The sequence below is a fragment of the Musca domestica genome, unplaced genomic scaffold, assembly GCF_030504385.1.
Source record: "Musca domestica strain aabys unplaced genomic scaffold, Musca_domestica.polishedcontigs.V.1.1 36, whole genome shotgun sequence".
NCBI classification, from domain to species: domain Eukaryota; kingdom Metazoa; phylum Arthropoda; class Insecta; order Diptera; family Muscidae; genus Musca; species Musca domestica.
The window spans coordinates 4,070,441-4,092,182 of NW_026712318.1; the positions used below are offsets into that span (position 1 = coordinate 4,070,441).

Consider the following 21,742-nt stretch of genomic DNA (forward strand, 5'->3'; position numbering starts at 1 on the left):
GAATTGTTTCAAAATTAATATTTATAGTTTGTAATAGATACTACAGCATAAAACAAAAAATGGGCCATGTAAGTCAACTTCTTCGTATAGTCCCCATACAACGGTACCCCCCTATATTCGGTATTTTGATGATTTTAGCGACATTATTCACCGGAATTGTTTAAAATTTGGTATTTGGAGTTCGAAATGGATTCTACAGCCTATGATAGAAAATTGTCTGTGCAAGTCCACGTCTTATAGCCGTCGTATAGCCTACATATACCGGTACCCCCCGATATTCGGTATTTTTGATGATTGTAGCGACATTATTTACCGGAACTATTTCAAATTTGGTATTTGATGTTCGTAGTGGATACTACAGCATAAGACAGAAAATGCGCCATGTAGTTCCACGTCTTCGTATAGCCATCGTATAACGGTACCCCCCGATAGTGACATTTTTCTGGTCAAGCGTAAAATTAGTTCAATAAAATCTGAGGTTTCGATCTAAATACCTAAAATTTGGAGGAGTAGGGTCGACGTAAGGAGGTAATTTTGGAAGTGTGTATTCATGTATACGAATAGTACTAAACGGTACTAAATTTGGTACAATTTGAATTTGGAGGTACGGATGGAGCTGGAATCCCGAAATTTGAAAATAACATTACTGGCGCAGTGTGGATTCTGATATGAAGGTAGTTTTCGAAATTTTGACTTATGTGCACGAAAAGTACTAAATGGTACTGAATTTGTTATAGTTTCGATTTGAGCTGGAATATTGATATTTGTAAATAACATTACTATTGCATTGTAGGATTGAGGTATGTAGTAAGTTTTAAGTTTTAGTAAATGGTACTTAATTTGGTTCAATTTATATTTTCTCGGTGAACCAATGGAGGTGGAGTCCTGAAATTTAGATTCGGGATTGCTGTGGGAGAGTAGGATTAAGGTATATATGAAGCTTTGTACATTCGCACTTATGTGTGTCAAATGTTACTAAATTTGGTACAAATTGGAATTGTGGTGAACCGATAGATATGGAATTCTGAAATTTGGAAAGATGATTTTTATTGGATTGTATTTTTGGGGTACGGAGGTAGTTTTGGAAATGTGGAGTGTAGGAAATACGTATTTATGTGCACTAAATTTGGTACAATTGGGATTTGTGTGAAAAGATAGGGCTGTAATCCTGAAATTCAGAATTAAGATTACTGTTGGAGGATAGGATTGGGTTTTATGTCGGATCTTTTGGAAATGTGTACTTAAGTGTACTAAATAATACTATATTTGGTATAATTTGGTATTGGGTGAACAGATAGTGATTGATAGTGAAATCTGAAATTTGGTATTAGGGTTTGCTGTTCATGTGTAGCCTGGACATATGGAGGTGTTTTTAGAGATGTGTACTATAGTTGTACGAAAAGTACTGCACGGTACTATATTTGGTGTTGGGTCAAGGGATAAATATAAAATATTGAAATTTGATATTTAGATCACTGATGGAGATTTGGTGGTGCTTTCTACGAAAAGTAGTATATGGTACCAAATTTGTTATTGAATGAAGGAATAGAGCTGGAATCATCAAATTGGATATTAAGGTCTCTGTTGGTATTTGGAATTAGAATATGGACGTGGTTTTGGAAATGTGTACTACATGTACATGAAAAGCACCATATTTGGTACAATTTGGTATTGGGTGAACAGATTGTTCTTGGATGAAAGAATAGAACCGAAATCCTGAAATTTGATATGTATACTATCACAGATGGTGTCAGTGTTTAAGATAGGGAGGGGGTTTTGTAAATGTGTGCCATAATTGTACTAAAAAGTACTATGAGGTACGAAATTGGTCATTGGATGAAGGCATAGAGCTGGAATCCCGAAATATTGATATTGAGATATCTGAGATTGCAATTTGAAGATTGTTGTGAAAAGGCGTACTTTTAACTGTACGAAATCCTGAAATTTTATATTGATGTAGCTGTTGGTGTCTGTGTCTGAGAGAAGGAGGTGGTTTTAGAAATGCATACTATAAACGTACGAAATGTGCAAAATTCCACAAAATGTGGTTTTTGGGATAGAGAAGGAATTCTAAAATTTCCAAATATGACACAAAGAATTCGTGTCCAAAGTGCAGCAGAGGTTGGGGTAGCTTTTGAGAAATATAGCACTCTTCAGCACCCATAAGAACTGTTTGGATCATATCAACTTCCAGGCTGGCCCTATCCCACCAGTTTGTCTATATCGAATCTCTGGCTCTTAAGTTCCTCTATATCTACTAGCTGGGCCTTCAGTCCGTCTATACATAGACGATGGTCCTTCAGCTCCTCTTAACATTAACTCCCTGCGGTTTCTCTCTATACCCAATTTTTGCCATTCAGCAAGTTTTCATACCAGCTTGTTGTTTTTCCACCCCGGCCCTTTAGGTCGACTCTATAGAATCCCAGATATTTCAGCTTTCCAAAAAAAGGAAAACTTGAAGAAGATCTAAAACCTTGGAATTCTGCAAATTTAGTACAATGTATGAAGTTTAGAATAAAAATGTTTGTCAAACTGAAGAAATTATGCATTTTGAGCACTAATAAGCCTTACACGAGCTGTTGGAAGGAATCTAAAATTCTAAGGTGGATTTTTCGCTGACAAGCTAACGCGCTCTTTGTAATATTAATAACAGACATAGGACAGACACAAAATGGCCCATTTCTTCGGTCAAAATTGCCTTTTTGTAGAGGTGTTACCAAGAGGGAGTAGACTGATTTTGTCCTTCTCCTTCTAAAAAGAGTACGATGTACCAAGTTTAGACCATATAATTTCGTGAGCTATTACGTTCACAAATAGACAGACAGATAAACTAACTAAGACTACGTTGCTAAATCGACTCCAAATATTCTGAAATGGATTTCGTTCAAAGAGGCCTAGGGTGTAAAACTGTTGCTTTGATGAGACACATTTTGACCATATAAATGATAAAATACCCTCTGTAGCAATATGAATAAGTTCTAATTATAGAAGTATTTAACACCAATCGTAAATTCCCATTTATTAATCTTTAAATTTGCCTCAAATTTATTTCATCTCTTCTTCCTTCGAAAATTTAATATTAATCTCTCTGCAATTATTGCGGGGCTTTGTTAGATAATTTGTGGTAAAACTTCCAAAACACAAGTCTCAAAACATTATGGATTTTTGGGCTTAGATGTGAGATTGTATATGACATTGTGTGATGTTTGGTTTTAACCACAACAACAAAAGCAAAAGCAACAACAACGTCGGTCGCCACATAATAAACCTCCCAACAACTTTTACCACACAATACCGACAAAATAAAAAAAATAAAATTATCTTTGCCAAACAAATGACAGTTAAAATGAAATTAAATTACCTGACGACCCTCACCTTCTCTACCGCCACCGCCACCGTCAAGTGTTCCTTGCCATCAATTATAATTACCCATGTTTTCCACACTAGAAATAAACTCATTAAATTTTTATTTCTTCTTTATTTTCTTCTCGGTTCTCATTGCTCGGCTTAATTCGTCGGCTGCTGCAGCACTCAAAGTGAAATTGATGGTGCGAAGACCCCACTCCCAGCTGGTGGAACAAGGCATCATACCACGTAAGTAACAACCAAAAAAAAAAAAAAAAATACAAATATAAATAAAAGCTTTATGATGATTGTTGGAAATTAAACAAAAAACCAGTAAAGAAAGTCTTAAAGTCGGGCGAGGCCGATTTTATGATACCCTACACCACTTTGCTAATTTAGTAGAGCTCCACATAACAATTAAAAGTTTTTATGGGAGAATTCGATCATACACTCTATGATTATAATTATAATTTAAAGTTCAAAGGACTAAATATGCCGAAGCATTTGTATCTTTTGAATTCGGACTTGTATTGCCCAATTGGTGCACTATTAATTTGAAATCGGAAAAAGATATATATGGGAGCTACATCCAAATCGGAACCGATCTCGATAAAATGTGGCAAAGATATTTCTGAGCTGTATTTGATATGTATCCCTGAATATCGTTGTTACGGAGTGCATATTACGACTGTGGGTAACAAATATAACAAATCGGATGAACAATATATATGGGAGCTATAGCTATACCTGAACCGATCTTCACCAAATTTGGCATACTAGCTTCTAAACTCAATTCGGTCGCATGTGCCAAATTCCATCCCATTCGGGCAAATATTAGACCTTTGGTGCACAATAAAAGGTAAATCGGACGAAGTTATATATGGGAGCTATATCCAAATCTGAACCGATATTGATAAAATTTGGCAAAGATATTTCGGAGCTGTATTTCATATATTTCCCTAAATATCGTTGTTCCAGAGTGCATATTACGGCTGCAGAGGACAAAAATTACAAATCGGATGAACAGTATATATGGGAGCTATAGCTATATCTGAACCGATCTTCACCATATTTGACATACTAGCTTCTAGACTCAATTCGGTCGTAAGTGCCAAATTTCATCCAATTTGGACAAATATTAGACGTTTGGTGCACAATTAAAGGTAAATCGGACGAAGTTATATAAGGGAGCTATATCCAAATCTGAACCGATCTCGATAAAATTTTGCAAATGTATTTCTGAGCTGTTTTTGATATATTTCCCTGAATATCGTTGTTACAGAGTGCATATTACGGCTGTGGGTAACAAATATAACAAATCGGATGAACAGTATATATGGGAGCTATAGCTATATCTGAACCGATCTACATCAAATTTGGCATGCATATTTTCGGGCCTAATTTGGGTGTATATGCAAAATTCCATACAATTCGGGCTGATATTACACGCTTGGTGCACAATAAAACGCAAATCGGACGAAGATATATATGGGAGCTATATCTAAATTTTGACCGATTATCTCCAATTTCAATAGGGTTCGTCCTTGGGCCAAACAAAAGATCTTTGCAAAATTTCATCTGGATCGGGCAATAAATGCGACCTGTACTTTGTTTACAAAAATACATGGATAGACGGACAGACGGACGGACGGACGGACAGACGGACGGACGGACAGACGGACGGACGGACATGCATAAATCGACTCAGAATGTGATTCTATGCAGATCATCAAAAGGAACTATGGGTCTATCTTGTTTCCTTCTGCCTGTTACAAACAAATGCACAAAGACATAATACCCTGACCACCTTGTGGTGTAGGGTATAAAAAACAAGTAATAGGTAAGGATATTTTAAGTTCATCTGGTGGGAGAAATTTTTATGTACTCAAATATGGCAGAACTTTATTTACATATGAGAACTGAAGCTGTAAAGTGGGGAAGAGACCACAAATTTTTCACCCCAAATTGGAGCCCTGATTTAGAATTTATTATGTCATATTTTGAAATATTATAATGCATATAGTCCTCCCGATTTTAGATATCTCTTTGCCAAGAACTGCTGATTTTTAGCTCTACTTTGAGAAAGTACTGGATTTTGCGTGCGATTATTGAAAAACTCGAATTTTGTCGCACAGTGTTATTTACCTTCGATGTCTAAAGCAAGACATTGGTTATTTTGGACCGATCCGGATGATATGAGAATCTTGACCGATCTAAAATAACCGGAGTATTGCTAGAGGTTTAAAAGGGTACACTGTGGGACATTTTTTTTTCTTTTTTTATTCTCCATAGTACAGGCAAAATCCAGCAGATTCTGAAAGTAGAGCTAAAAATAGAATAATAGAATAGTTCGCATCGCAAAGTAACCTAAATAGAGGAGGAAAGTTCCCCCCTTTACAACATGTTTTGGTATTTTCGACTTAAGATTCCCTAGAATCCTTACATATCGATATGTAATGATTTTAAGGAGATGAAAAAACTGCAACCAACTTCATACTGCTGTCATTTCTCCAATGAGAAAACATTCGTTGTCAGGCAGTTAAACCAACAAAATTATCGTGTTTACTTGCCAAAGAGGTCACCTGAAAATATGCACCTTCGGTTGTCCACCAGAACTCAAGCGCCGACCATGGTGATGGTGTGGGCCGCCATAACAGCCGATGTTCGCTCTCTGATCGCATTAATCGACCGTGGCATCAGAATAAATGCCGAATATTATCGCGAAAATATTCTGGAGGGTGTTAAAGCCTTGGACACGCAAACATTTTGGCCGCAGACTTTGGACACTCCAACAGGATTTAGCACCATCGCTGGTAAAATTATTCTAGTGACATCTCATTATATTGTTTACAGTGTACAAAAGCATTTTGGTGAAAATTCTCCAGAGAAAAAGTTATTCGTGATGGAATTCAAGCGTGATAGTGTGATTTCTTTATATTTGGCCGGAAAACCGCAAGTGGCTATCGTTAGAGCACTCCAGTATTTGAATCGGAATAAATCTTTTGTATCTCGTACCATCGCTCGTTACCGTGATACTGGTAGCGTAGCCCGACGTCAAGGAAGTGGACGGAAGAAAACAGCAACATCAGCAGAAATGGTTCGAAAAGTAAAAAAGCATCTTGATCGAAACCCGCGGCGCAGTTGCCAAAAAATGGCTCGTGAGCTGAACATATCGCAATATTCCATTCGGCAAATATTGAAAAATGAACTCGGCGGAAAGCCATTGAAATTCCAAAAAGTGCAAGAACTTACACCGCAACAGAAAGACGACAGAAAATAGACTAAAAAGAGCTAAATAGTTGCTTCGCTTGGCCGAAAGTGGTGAACTGTCGAATTTGATTTTCTCCGATGAGAAAACATTCGTTGTCCAGCAGTTTGTAAACAAACCAAAGAGGTCAGCTGAAAATGTGCACCTTCGGTTGTCCACCAGATCTCAATCGCCGGCCATGGTGATGGTATGGACGGCCATAACAGCCGATGGTCGCTCTCTGCTCGTATTAATCGACCGTGGTATCAGAAAAAATGCTGAATATTATCGCGAAAATATTCTGGAGGGTGTATTTAAGCCTTGGGCACTCAAATATTTGGCCGCAGACCTTGGACATTCAAACTCAACACCATCGCACTCAGCACGAGCACGAGAATGGTTACAAAATGAGGTTCCTCGCTTCATTTTCAGCACACAATGGCCACCGAAATCTTCGGATATTAATCCGTTGGACTATTGTGTCTGGAGTATTTCGGAAAGCAAGGTTGGCACTAAAAAATACCAAAGTGTCGATCACCTCAAGCAAACACTTCACCGGGAATGGGCCAAAATACCGCAGAGCAACATTGGCTGTTTGAAGGCCATAATTCGTGCCAAAAGTGACCAATTCGAACAAATCTAAAAATGTATCAACCAAACCACCGCACAAAAGCTGATCCTATTGCCACATTTTCGACTTCCAACTCAATCTATTAACCAAATACCAAATTTAGTACCATTTAGTACTTTTTTTCCAAAACCACCTCCAAATCCAAACCCTACACACGAACAAATTTCCAATTTCAAGCAATATCAGCATTTATAAACATTCGTGCACATTAGTACAAATTTCGAAAACCACCTCTAGATCCCAATCCCAAACTTCAGCAGTAATCTTAATTGCAAATTTCAGGATTCCAGCTCCATCTCCAAATTCAAATTCACCAAATTAAGTACCATTTAGTACACATAGATATGAATTTCGAAAACATCCTATATACCCCAATCCTATTTGACGAACCAGTAAAATAATAGTAATCTTATTGCTAAATTTTATGATTCTCCAAAAATATAAAGTGTACCAAATTTGTACAGTTTAGTCCTTTTTTAGGCGCATAAGTACGAATTTCGAAAACATTCTACATACTTCAATCCCACAATGCAATAAAAATCTTATTGCCAAAAATTCATGATACCAACTCTGCCCGTTCTCCCAAATTTTAAATTGTACCAAATTTAGTACCATTTAGTACTTTTCGTGCGCATAAGTACAGATTCTCATAAAATCCAATGTTAATTTTATTTCCCAAATCAGGATTCCAGCTCTATCAGTCCCTCTGAAATTTAAATTGTACCAAATTTAGTACCACATAAGTACGATTTTCGAAAACATCCTACATACCTCAATCATACAATGCAATAGTACTCTTATTGCCAAATTTCAAGATTCCAACTCTATAGGCGCCCCTAAAATTTAAATTGTACTAAATTTAGTAAAATTTTGTACATTTAAGTACGAATTTTCAAAACTACTTACATACCTGAACTACCTACAATTTCAGCATTCCAGCTCTTTCGGTTCACTCAAATAGTAATTGCACCAAATTTGTTACCATTTTATTTCCCTTCCCATGCCCATAAGTACAGATTTCGAAAACTACCTCCATATCCCAATCCTAATCTCTGGCAGCAATGTTAAATTCAAATTCAGCTCCATCCGTTCCTCCAAATTCATTTTGTACCTACTTTTTTATCGTTTAGTACTTATTGTATGCAGAAGTAGATACTTCCCAAATGACCTCCTTACTCCTCAACATTGGTTCCCATTCCTACTTCAAGTTTTTAGCTCTAACCTTTCACATTATACGAAATGGTACTAAATATACTAAATAGAGTACATTTTTGTACTTTTCGTTGACTTGTAGTGGGAATTTCCAAAAACCCTTTGCATTCATCATATGTTCCATCAGTGATCCTGATTCCAAATTTGAGAATTCTAGCTCTACTGGTTCGTCAAATACTTTTACGACTTTTCGTACCGTTCTACTACGAATTTTCTTAAACCCGTTGTCAGGTAAGGACAACTTCGGACAAAGAGTGACCTTCAACCCCCAATATCAAGATTCTAGCTTCAGCCGTTTCGTCTCGGCGTTGATGAATCGTTTAGTCTGTCAGATAGTCAGTCAATTACTTTACTCTTTTGGTTCAGGTTAGAAGTTTGGTTCTACTGACCCAAAAACCAACACCTTCATTTGGAATTTATTTGGCTTTTTAAGATTTTCATTAGTTTTCAAAATCTCAAAACGAGTACTAAATAAATATTGAACTAGATAAATATTGAATTGTAAAAAACATAAACTCTTCAAATATTTTTTGCATAGACCTATTTTCAATACTTGTCCTTATTTAACATGTCATACACCAACAACAAAGTGTTTCATCCCATGTATAATTTATAGATTTAACATGTTCGAGATATGACAAGTTTTTCACTCCCCCCATCCTGGTGAAGATTGATGATATTGAAATGTTTCTGAGAAAACTGTTGAAGAAGAATGAAAAAACTTGGCGAATTTAATTAAATTCGTTTCATTTTTCGGCTGACATGCCTTTGACAATGTCACAAGGGCTCAGAACGCGCCCACCACCGTCATTTTTTTTTTCTTGTCTTGCCGAACGATTTTAGTTTACCTTCATTCCTTGAGAAGGGTTATTGTTCTATCAATACTCAAAAATTTGCAACACAAAACAGCTACAACAACCGAAATATGTATCGATATTTTGATGTGTTCTTGGGCTCTCTCTCCTTTTCCTCCTCCTCCCCAGTTCGTATGACCCGTGTTATTGGAAATAACTCAGGGATATAATAAAAATACATAAAAGTACATCATAAGATCCGAAGTATTTTTCTTGTCTTTTTTTTTTTTGGGTTGTCGTATTACTTTCGCCACGAAGAATACAGATGTCAAACTCTTGCCTTTACCGCAAACATTAATAATATGTCAAATTTCGGCATGTATAAAGCAATATTTAAAACATATGGGATATTCCATGGGATTTTTTTTTCACCAAAATATGAAAAAGGTCAAGCCCGTTATTTATGGGATTTACCAATTAGTGGACCTGAATTGATCTTTTTTCTGCAAGGATAGAAAGGGGCCTACCGAGAACCCCAATTGCCAAGTTTTATCTAATTTGGTTGGAAATTGTGGTAGAAATCTCAAAAACACCGAAAATGTAGAGGTATCGTTATATGGGGGCTACACGAATCTGTGGATCAGTAGCGAATATTTTTGGAAGTAAGAACAGACCCACCAGGAACAACAAACGACAAGTTTCATTTGATTAGATTAGAAATTGTGGCAGAAACCTTGAAAATACCAAAAATCGGGAGTTACATGAGGGCTACACCAATTAGTAGATCTGTAGCGAACATTTTTTGCTCGGAAAGAACATAACTGTCAAGAACCCCAAATGTTTAAAAAAAAGGGTAGTATCCTTCGAAATACCGAAAATCAGGATGTTGGTACCATTGTGGAGGGATATACAAATTAATGGGCCTGAATCGAACATTTTTTGCAGAGAAAGAGCAGACCTTTCAGGAACCCTAAATGTAAAGTTTCAGCTGATTTGGTTGGAAATTGTGGCAGAAACCATAAAAACACAGAAAATCTGGAGGTACTATATGGGGACTATGCCATGGGTATATGGGGACTATACCAATTAGTGGACCTGAATCGAATATTTTTGGCAAAGAAATAATAGACCTTTCAAGAACCCAAACGTCAAGTTTCATCTGATTTGTTTAAAGATTGTGAAGAATCCTTCATAATATCGAAAATCGGGAGGTATTGATATGTGGGGGCTATACTAAATTATGGACCTGAATCGTACATTTTATGCAGAGAAAGAGCAGACCTTTCAAGAACCCTAAATGTCAAATTTCATTTTATTTGTTTAGAAATTGTGGCAGAAACCTCAAAAGTACCAAATATCGGGAGGTTATATGGGGGCTATACCAATTATTGGACGTGTGTCGAATATTTTTTGCAGGAAGAGAACAGACCTACCAAGAACCTTAAATGTGAAGTTCATGTTGATTTGGTTGGAAATTGTAGCAAAATCCTTAAAAAAACCGAAAATTGGGAATACGGTTATATGGGAGCTATACCAATTAGTGGACCTGTAGCGAACAATATTTGCAAGTAGAGAACGGACCTACCAAGAACTCCGAATGTCAAGTTTCAGCTGATTTGCTTGAAAATTTTGGCAGAAACCTTCAAAAAAAAAAACAAGTTCGGGAGATACCTAAACGTGGACCAATATAGCCTATTTTCTATATCATTCTGCTTGAATATGATATAAAACTTTGTGGCAAATCTCAAAGTTCTAGATTTAATAATGTGGACTCTATCGTGATATCAACAGACTGGCGGTCTATAAATCGCTGTTTAATTTTATTCTCTTGTGGTCTCCGATGAATATTTCGAGGTGATGCAAACGAAATGAAAAATGTAATAAGTTCCCACATTTCAGTATTTTTACTAACAACAGATCTAGCCCTTATCTTACATCCCCCAAAAATGCTTAAGGTAGGAATGACGACTTTCATTTGAAAATTGGGGAGAGCGCCTAAAATTATGCTATAATGAAAATACTAAATATGAAGAACTCACTTTACATATGACTCTAACATAAGGTGTAAACTAGCCTTCATTTTTAAAAATGGTTCAAAAAAACGTTTATTTTTTTGTTTCACTCCCCGGAAACGGTTAATTTTTGGGCACACCTTGCTCTCAGTCACCGCAACGAACATAATTCTGTCACGGAATTTCGAACTATCGACCTTTAGTTTTGTAGTTGGACGCGTAATAATAGTTGTAAAGAATTACATATGACTCTATCATATTACATATAACTCTAACCAAATTAATTTCATGTGATTGACAGATTCATTAGCTTTCAAATAACTACACGCAAGGTTCATCAGTTTCTTAAAACCGGATTTTAAATCGGTTTTTATCCGATTCATCCTTTTTCATCCCATTTGCCCAAAAAAAGTTATCATTTTATTCCAACGAAAAACGCGATTTCTATGCACTACCTCATATATGAAATATTATTGTTATTAAATTCTTTTTTAAAAATATTCTGATTTAACACACACACACACAAAATACACACAGGAGAGCCAGCCTCCCCCCTTATCTTTCGATTATGCAAAACATTTTACAAAGCAATATAATAAAAAAATACATACAAATTTATGCAAACGCACAGTTAAAGCGAGAAAATTACAATAGTAAAAGAAGCCGCATCCAAAGAACCCAACATCTAACCAACCATCCATCCATCCAACCAATCATCAATCCATTGAATATCCCCGTTTAGCTGTTCTTTGTGGAATTTAAACGCTGACAATTTGCCGGGTAAAAGAGGCTGCGATACACCAACACCACCATCATAACTGCCATTGCCACCAATTTAATCAACGTTTGACATGGCACTGTCAAAAAAGGAAACAATAGTAATCTACATGAACAAATTTGCGAAGAGGGGAAGAGGTGGTGGGTGGTCTTCGTGTCCTGCACAGTGGGAGAGGGAAAATGATTTTTGATTTGAAATCATAACGAGTGAAAGATTATTTCCAGTACTTGGGAAAATTCTTATACTTTATGATAGGAATATAATTCAGTGGAAGGATGAGCGGCCAAGTAAACTTCTAACGCCTGAAGACCACATTTAGTACTTCTATAGATAGAAGAATTCTAAAGGACAAATTTCAATATATTTTCTAATTTGTTGATCATTTTTAGTTGGACTTTTTTCGGGTTGAGGCCTGAAAGGAACACACGATTTCGTTTTAGGCATAAAGTGCTCCAAAAAATATATTTTCTATTTTCAAAAAATTTAGCCCTTTTCCGAATTTACTTATTATTTTTCTCATAATTTCCCTGTCAAATTACCAGTCTGGGTTGTGGAAAATTTCAAGTTGATTTGAGAGTAGTCGGTTTGTTAATCAAAACCATAATAGAGTTTCTAAAGCGTTCAATCTACATCTCTCCACCTTGGACACCAACAATGATCCTAATTTTGTATCATTTAGTCCCGATTTCCAAAACCACCACCAGATACCAAAAGAGACCTCAATATCAAATTTTGAGATTATAGCTCTATCCCTTCACCCAATATTCAATTTAGTACCATTTAGTACTTTTCGAATCATTTTGGTTCTTATTTGCTGAACCATTCCATATCTCAAACCTAGACAGTAACAATTATCGCAATATAAAATTTAACGCTTTTGGCTGTATCCCTTCACCCAATACCAAAATTTAGCACCACTTAGTAGTTTTCGAATAATTATAGCACACATTTCCAACACCACCTCCATACGAATAGTTGTGGTACATATTTCCAATATCACTTCCACCTCTCAGTTCCAGATACCAACAGAGGCTTCAATATCAAATTGCGGGATTTCCCCACTATTCCTTCACCCAAAATCCAATTTAGTACCATTTAGTACTTTTCCAACAATTATAGTACACATTCCCACAATCACCTCCATATCTTAACCACAGATACCAAGAGTGATCTTAAAATCAAATTTCGAGATTCCAGCTAAATCGGTCCACACAAATCCAAATTGTACCAAAATTTAGTACACATAAGTGCGAATTTCCAAAACTTCCTATATACCCTAATCCCATAATCTAAATTTACAAAACTACCTCAATGCACCAATGATACAATCCCTTAGAAATCTTGTTTCCAAATTTTAGAATTCCAACTCTTCGGTTCACCACAATTGCAATTTGTACCAAATTTAGTACCATTTAGTACACATAAATACGAATTTCCAAAGTTTTCCTCATACCCCGATCCTACACTCCCACAGTAACCCCATTTTCGAATTTCAGAGTTCTACCCCTATCGGTTCACCCAAATCCAAATTGTACCTAATTTAGTAACATTTAGTACCCATGAGTACTAATTTCCCAAAACTATCTCTAATATCCCAAATCCTACACTCAGACTGCAATATTATTTCTAAATTTCAGGATTCTAATGCTGTCGTTCCTCCCAAAATTTAAATTGTACCAAATTTAGTACCATTTAGTACACATAAGTACACATTTCCAAAACTACCTCCATATCCCAATCCTACACTCCGGCAGTAATCTTATTTTCAAATTTCAGTAGTCCAACTCTATGAGTTCACTTAAATCAAAATTGTACCAAATATAGCACCTTTTAGTACACATAAGTACAAATATCCAAAATTACCTACATACCTCAGTCCCACAGTGCTATAGTAATCTAATTTTAAAATTTCAGGATAGCAGCTCTATTGGTTCCTGCAAATTCAAATTGTACCAAATTTAGTACCATTTGGTACACATATGTACAAATTTGTGCTACTATTATTTACATCAAAAAATCCAATAGATCCAATAGAATGCCTATTTCCAAATTTTAGTATTCCAGGTCTATCGGTTTACCCAAATCTACATTGCACCAGATGTAGTACCATTTAGTACTTCTCGTGCACATAAGTACAAATTTCGAAATTTTCCTCCATATCCCAGTCCTACACTCGCCTTTAATATTAATTTTAAATTTCGGGATTTCTTCTATCCGTTTCTTCAAATTCAAAATTGTACCAAATTTAGTACCCGTTAGTACTTTTCATATACATGAGTACACATTTCCTATCTCCTTACATCGATCCTACTCCTCGACCTTGATTTTCATTACTTATTTCGAGTTTTTACCTCTAACCGAGTACCATCACATGATACGAAATATGTACCAAATGTAGTACATTTTCGTACTTTTCGTACATTTATGGTGCAAGCTTTTATAAAGCCCTATGGTACATCTATTATTCACCCTCCTTCCGATATACTGATCCGTCAAATACTTTTAGTACTTTTTGTATCGTTCTACTACAAATTTCCAAAAGCCCGACCTTGTCTGATACCTTCGGATCAAGAGTGACCTCACGAAAAAATTAATCGACCCTACTCCTCAACCTTGTTCCACATTTCAAATTTCAAGTGTTTAGCTCTAACCCTTCACATGATACGAAATATGTACCAATTGTAGTACATTTTAGTACTTTTCGTTCATTTATGGTGCGAATTTTCAAAAAACCTTTGGTATACCCATCATACACTTCATTAAGAGTTCTAGTTTCTTTAAATACTTTTAGAACTTTTCGTACCGTTCTACTGCGAATTCCCGAAAACTCAGCCTTCTCTGACACCTTCGAACCGAGAGTGACCCTCACGTAAAATGTCATGATTCTAGCTTCAGCCGTTTCGTCTGGCCGTTGATGAATCATTACATTCCCAAAATTACTTCCTTACATCGACCCTAGACCTCAAACTTGTTTTCCATTCCAAATTTGAAGTTCTTAGCCGTTTATATCATACGAAATGGTTCCAAATGTAGTACATTTTAGTACTTTTCTTACACTTATAGTACGAATTTCCAAAACACCTTGGTATATCCATCGTTCACTCTATCAGTGACCCTCATTCCAAATTTAGGAGTTCTAGCTCTACTGGTTCGTCAAATACTTTAAGTGCTTTTCGTACCGTTCTACTGCGAATTTCGTAAAACCCAGTCTTATATGACACCTTCGAACTAAGGGCGAGTCTCACCTCGAATTTCAAGATTCTATCTTTAGCCGTTTTGTCTGGACGTTGATGAATCATTGGTTCAGTCATAGACATATACATTTTATTCACTGCCTTACAATTGACTACTCAAAATAAGCCTAAAAGTATGCTACAAATATGTCCCAATTGCTTTGAAGGAATCTTGGCTTTGGTCATCATTTTGTTGGCTCTTTAAAAGTAGACAATAAATTCTCTTGCCAGTGAAATTGTAAAGAAACAATTTTTAAATTTCTCTTACCATTTTGGCATTATTGGCCCACTGTGCTCCTTTTCCTACCCCCTATCCATTCCATTTTTAGGCTTTTTGAAATAATTGTTATGTTAGCGGAATACTGCTAATACTTTTCGTCAGCGGTGAATTTGAATATTTGAAAAGCAATCTTTGTGTAAACATAAAAATTGACGAGGACGACGTCAAAAGGAGCTTAAGAGTGGTTTCCTTTCTCCCCTCTCACTCTCTCTCCCTTTTCTATACATGGCCAAATCTCACTTTTAGACAGGGCGGAAAGTGGTGCTAAAACAAAGCATATTTTTTCTCCTCGTTTTGATGTAGAAATAAAAAATAAAACAAACGTTGACAACTTTCCTTTTGAAATGTCCCCCGTTCTGTTTTTTTTTCTTTATTCTGCATAACATTTAAATATTTTACTTCTTTCTGTAATTCTTTGCATTTTTTGTTCTCATCTCATTTTTCTGTTTGTTTTACAGCTTTGAAAACTTCTCCCGCTATCCATGAACAATGCAAACAATTGGAGCGTGCCAAAACAAGTGACTTACTAAAGGCCAAAATCCAACAGAGACCCAATCGTGAAGACCTAGAACGTCGCCACATTCTCGAGGAGGATGAATGCCATATCGATCCCAGTCTGGCGGAAAAACAGCGTATGCTTAAAAAGGCCCGCCTGGCAGATCAATTAAATTCCCAGATACAACATCGCCCCGGGCCACTGGAATTGATCAAAAAGAATATTCTACACACCGAAAAGCCCATTGAGAAAATTGTCAAAGAGGGTTTGGTCACCTTTAAGGCAACCAGTGAGGGGTTACTAACACGGCCACAACATCCCAATAGTTATGTTACCTACGATGATGATTCCCAGTCATCGGAAAGTGATACCCGCCAGACTCCACCACGTTTGGAGGGAGCTGAGGGTGTGGTGGGCACTGTTGCCAGCAGTGCTACTAGTCAAGCGGCTGGCAGTGATGTTCTACAGGCGGCTGCAGCCTCGGCGGGAATTGTTACGGTGGCCCTGACCATACCAACAAGTGGGGGCCAGGTTACAGTTACCTCGGCTGGACCCTCTCTGGTACAGAATAAAATTGGTAATACCACTAAACTTAATTACATACCTCCGCCACCACCTCCACCCTTACCATCAAACAACAATAACAATGCGGGTATTACCGTCAAACAGGAGACCTCAAATCTTTTCGAAGAGCTTTGCCAATCGGTGACAGGAACAGCCACCAATAATCACTACATCCCCATGGTCTCCTCGCCGGGATCATTGGCATCTTCCACATCCACTCTCAGTCCATTGTCTTCGATTGCCTCGCCACCTTTGAGCCTCACCCCGAGACCATTGGCCCAATCTCCCGCCTTGCAAATTGCCAAATCTGATGCTCCCGGAAAGGATAAAAATCGTAAAAAATCCAAATCGAAACCCGTTTCCAAAGCCAGAACCATAAAATTCCATGAATATAAGGGGCCACCCAGTGCGGCCCATAAGCTAACCTCGGAGGCGACCAGCAGCAGTAGCACCGAAGAGACATCATATCAGCTGATGTTGGAACAGCAAAACTGTCTACTGAAATTCCTGGAGACATTGAATAAAAATCAGGCCATAATACCCACAACAAGTACCACGGCCACGAGCAATACTGCAGCCTCGAGCTCGGCAGCAGGTTCCAATAATGTTGGCAAATCAAATGCCATGACAAATACAACTGGAACATTAACATTGACATCATCCACCGGATCATCAATGCCAGCTGGGGTCACCGTTACCAATATCAGTAGTGGCCATAACACGCCCACTCCCATGCAAGTTGAAGTGCCAATGCAATCCGCCAACAACACCATTTCCATTGTTACAGCACCCCGACCACCACCGCTTCCCTCACCCGCCCCCTCAGTGGGTTCTTCCATACCGGCGAGTCCAGCCACAAGCAATGCTGAGCTGTGCTCATCAACAACAACTGCTACAATCACAGATTTCACAAAACTTGAAAAAATGAAAGTTTGCGATTTAAAAATGCATTTGAAGAAACGCAATCTTCCCGTTTCGGGACCCAAACCCCAGTTGATTGAACGTTTGAAACCATATTTGCCATTGGAACCACTAGATTCCCAATCCGCCACACCCATGGCCACGGGATCTGCTGATAGCAGTGTGGCCGGCCAAAACTCTGGCACCTCGGCTGGTGATGCCATGGATCAAACGGAACATAATTCACCAAAACCCTCATCCACCACAACAGATAAACCACCCCAGCTGGAGCAGGAACAAATGGATGTGGTGCAACAGGTGGATTCACCCAAACCGGTTGCCTTGCAGACCATTGTCCAGCCACAGCCACAAACGGCCACCATTATACTCAGCAATGAGGAGCTATTGAGAGAACAGCAACGTAAAATCGATGAGCTGCAGAGACAATTGCAAAGATCCCAGCAGGAGTTGCTGGAAATACGGCAAAAACAACAACAGCAACAACAGTTACAACAACAGCAGCAGCAGCAACAACAGCTAGTACAACAAAAGCTATTACAACCCACGTTCCAGCAACAAGCGGTCTCTGCACAGGTGGTAAATACTCTGCCCACTCAGCAAATAACCTTGATTACCACCACCACCTCCGCGACCAAACAGCCAACGCAGCAGACCATGACAGCACCACAAACATTGGCCGTAATCCAGCCACATCTAAAAGAGAGTGTTGTGCCGGCCAAGGTCACAGTAAAAGCCTCACCGGCCACCATAAAGCCAGTGCCGATGCCAGCACCATTGGTGGGCAATAAAAAGTCAACTACAACAACAAATACAACAAACATTGGCAACAGCACCACGGTGACTGCTCCCGTAATGACCCAAAAAATGGTGGTCAAGCAGCAGCTGGAGGCAAAGATTCAGAAACAAAAGCAGGCTGCCGCGGCGGCAGCAGCCGCTGCTCAGGCTCAAGCCCAGGCTCAGGCCCAAGCACAGGCTCAAGCTCAGGTTTTGGCTCAAGTTCAGGCCCAGGCATTGGCCCAAGCCCAGGCCCAAGCTCAATTACGCCTTCTCACACAAAAGACACAAACTGTACTCATTCCAACCGGATCGACGACCATTACCACAACGGCTGTGCCCACGAAATTGGACGACAACAAGTCGATGACAAATATGAAAATGAAAAATCAACAGAACACAACGCATCTCATCAAGGCGGCTCCGCTGAACTCGGCTGCGCCCTCCACGGCCACGGCCACTCTTGTTGCGGCCAATCAATTGCCGCTAACAAAGACCCACAATAATTTGGGTTTGGTGTGGAACGAATGTAATCAGACCATATTTTTGGTCGGACTCAATGATCAGCACATGACCGCCCATACCATTGGCAATATCAGTTTGGCCAATGCCTCGCCAGCCACCAAGAAATTGATAAATGGACATCAGCGTACAAATTCACTGCCCAGTATTGTGTTTCCAATAAATACAGGTGGTGGAGCGGCCGTGGCGGCTGGCATGCAATCAATGATGGAAACCAAGCCGGTTATAACCCCACAACAATTGCAGAAAATGCAAATACGCCAGCAGCAGCCACAACAACAACCACAGGCTGGGTCTTCGAATGTCCAGCAGCAGCAACAGATTATACATTTGGACATCAAGCCACAAAATTTACAGCCACCACCACCACCTCCTCCTCCACCGCCACAATACGAGGAAGCCACCAAACAATTAAAAGCGAAACAACAACAACAACAACAGCAGCAACAACAACAGAATTCAATAAATCCCTCCTTAATGAAAATCAAAGAAGAGCCCAGCCAATCTACCATCAATCAAATAACCCTAAGTCCCTTGGCCACCACTCAAGGCGATCAAAAGCCCCTAAAGGCCCCCATCAAATCGGAAAAACTTGCCGATGTTTTGGACATATTTTTCAAACAAAGCAGCGACGGAGCTGGCGGCGCAGATAATTCTTTGGTAGTAGAGCCAATAACGCCAACAACAAGTATGCCCATGACACCAGGTGGTGGCAATGCCTTGATGCATGAATTCAATGAAAGTCTAATGTTCTCCACCGGAACAGGAGTAGACAATAAAGATAGTATCAAACAGGAAACTATTAACATTGATGGCGTTAAGGATGATAAGCTGGCCGTGCAGGAACCAATGGTGGTTGTGGCCGGGGGAAATGGAAATGACAAAGGCGAGCAATTGACATTGGATAGTGGCATGAAACCAATGGCAATGGATTGTGCAGATTCCCAGCAAAATAACAATAATAACAATAACAGCAACAACAACAACAAAAGCATTGGCAACGCCCTCAATACAAATGCAAATGAGACCAATTCTATTTTTGACTTTTATACCAAGTCCTCATCCTCAAGTGTGACCACCGAGGATAACAACAACTCGGCTAGCAACAATGGCAACAACAACAGTAACAACAATAATAATAATAATAACAGTAATTTTATTGAAAATATTGATATGACCTCACCCATACAACCAGATTGTCACATCGATGCTGAGAGTGTTTCCAAGACATTGGATATCTTCCTGGAGAGTCATCATCATAATTTACAGCAGCAACAGACCAATACCAACCCATGCATCCATCATCAGTCATCGCCCACACATCATGATATGTTAAGCAAAACGTGTCTGGATGAGCAACGAGCAACATCCTCCCTGCACACCAACGACGAGGAGGAGGCCAAACTAAATCATTTCGATGAATTTGAATTATTGGAATTAATGTCCCAGCAATTGGAGATGGACATTGGTGAGGACACGAACACCAACTTTCAAGACTCGTTACTCAAATGTGCCAACAGTAACAGTGCAGTGAACATGCAACAGCAGGCGACCCATGGCCAATCAATCAACGCCAATCACCCTGACCACAATCACCACCACAACCACCACCATCAACAGCAACAGCATTCCAATGAGAAATTAAATATTTTAAATAGCTTACGACGTGACATGAATCCCAGTCTACAGCCATCCATAGAGGAGATAATGCAAAATCACAATGGCCTCAATTTGGAGGGGAATCCGAATCATATGCACTCTACGACGACATCCATGACATCATCGGCCAACAGGGATGTACAAAATGTCCTTGATGATTTCGATGCCGATACATTTGTAAGACATTTGGCGGAGCAGCATCATCATCAGCATCACCATTCAGGAGAGCAGCAACAGCATGAACAACATCATCTGCATAATATTGTAAACAACAACAACAACACTGGTGGCATGCACCATAACACCACAGATGCCACACCCATGGATTGTGATGACTTTGATAATCCATTGAGTGGTTTTAATTTCTCAGCCTTATCGCCGGATTCGAATATTAATACACCACCACATCCATTTGGTATGAATGGCAATGTAACACCACCGCCACCACACTCATCCAGGTCATTGTCAACATCTTCGTCGACGACGCCGGCAATAGGAAATTGTGGTCTACAAGCATCTTTAAGCTCCTCGGGAACCCAGCCGCAGCACCAGCAACAGTGTCATGAACAAATGTCCATTTGCAACAATTCCAATACAGCCACCAGCACCACCAGCAGCAATGGCAGCCTTAGTAATAGCAACAATATTTTGGCCAATAGCGGTTGCAGTGACATGCTATCATCCCACAGTGACACCAACACCACCAATGCCAATGATGCATTTGGCGGCGGAACCTCGACAACGGATATCTTTGATTTATTTAATATCGATGATTATAAAATGTCCTGGGGTGAAGGTGATTTTGCGGTTTAATTAGAAGTAGAGATGTGGAACAGCAGTTGGATGGTGTGTAAAATAATTACAGATATGGATGGTCTCACAAAAGAAGCGGTATATACACACACACATACAGGCGTATGTCATTTAGATGTGTTTGTGTGTAACGCATTATAAATAGTAATTACATTTTATTTGACATGAGGAAGGGATGCTGAGGAAATTTTGTTGTTTTCCAAAGAGAAACGGTTGCGGTTTGCTTGGAGTTAGAATTGAAAATTTTTCAATAGGGTTAGCGCAAGATTTTTCAAAATAGAAAATAATACACTTTGACATTCATTTGCCATAAAAGGGTTAATGAGTCTATACTAAATTATTTAATGAACTATTTTAAGACAGTAGAACTTCCAGCTTAGTGGTATCAGAAGTTTGAAACATCGGGTCTCATCAGTTCATTTCTTGTAATTGAACTAATAAGAAACGGTTCCAACTGCCTA

The 21,742-nt window shown here is 38.6% G+C and overlaps 1 protein-coding gene across 2 annotated transcripts in view; it reads left to right on the top strand.

The window, feature by feature from the left end:
• The window catches only part of LOC101894533 (serine-rich adhesin for platelets), a 199,399-nt gene extending 177,847 nt beyond the window's left edge, over positions 1-21,552 (top strand). The window contains exons 5-6 of one of the 2 annotated variants that reach the window (XM_059125926.1): positions 3,529-3,594; positions 15,991-21,552. In XM_059125926.1, the coding sequence (XP_058981909.1) occupies positions 3,529-3,594; positions 15,991-21,281 (5,357 nt within the window). In that variant the 3' untranslated portion in view covers positions 21,282-21,552. The remainder of the gene's footprint in view (positions 1-3,528; positions 3,595-15,990) is intronic. The other variant, XM_005178445.4, reaches the window with a different exon arrangement.
• The last annotated feature ends 190 nt before the right edge of the window (positions 21,553-21,742 follow it).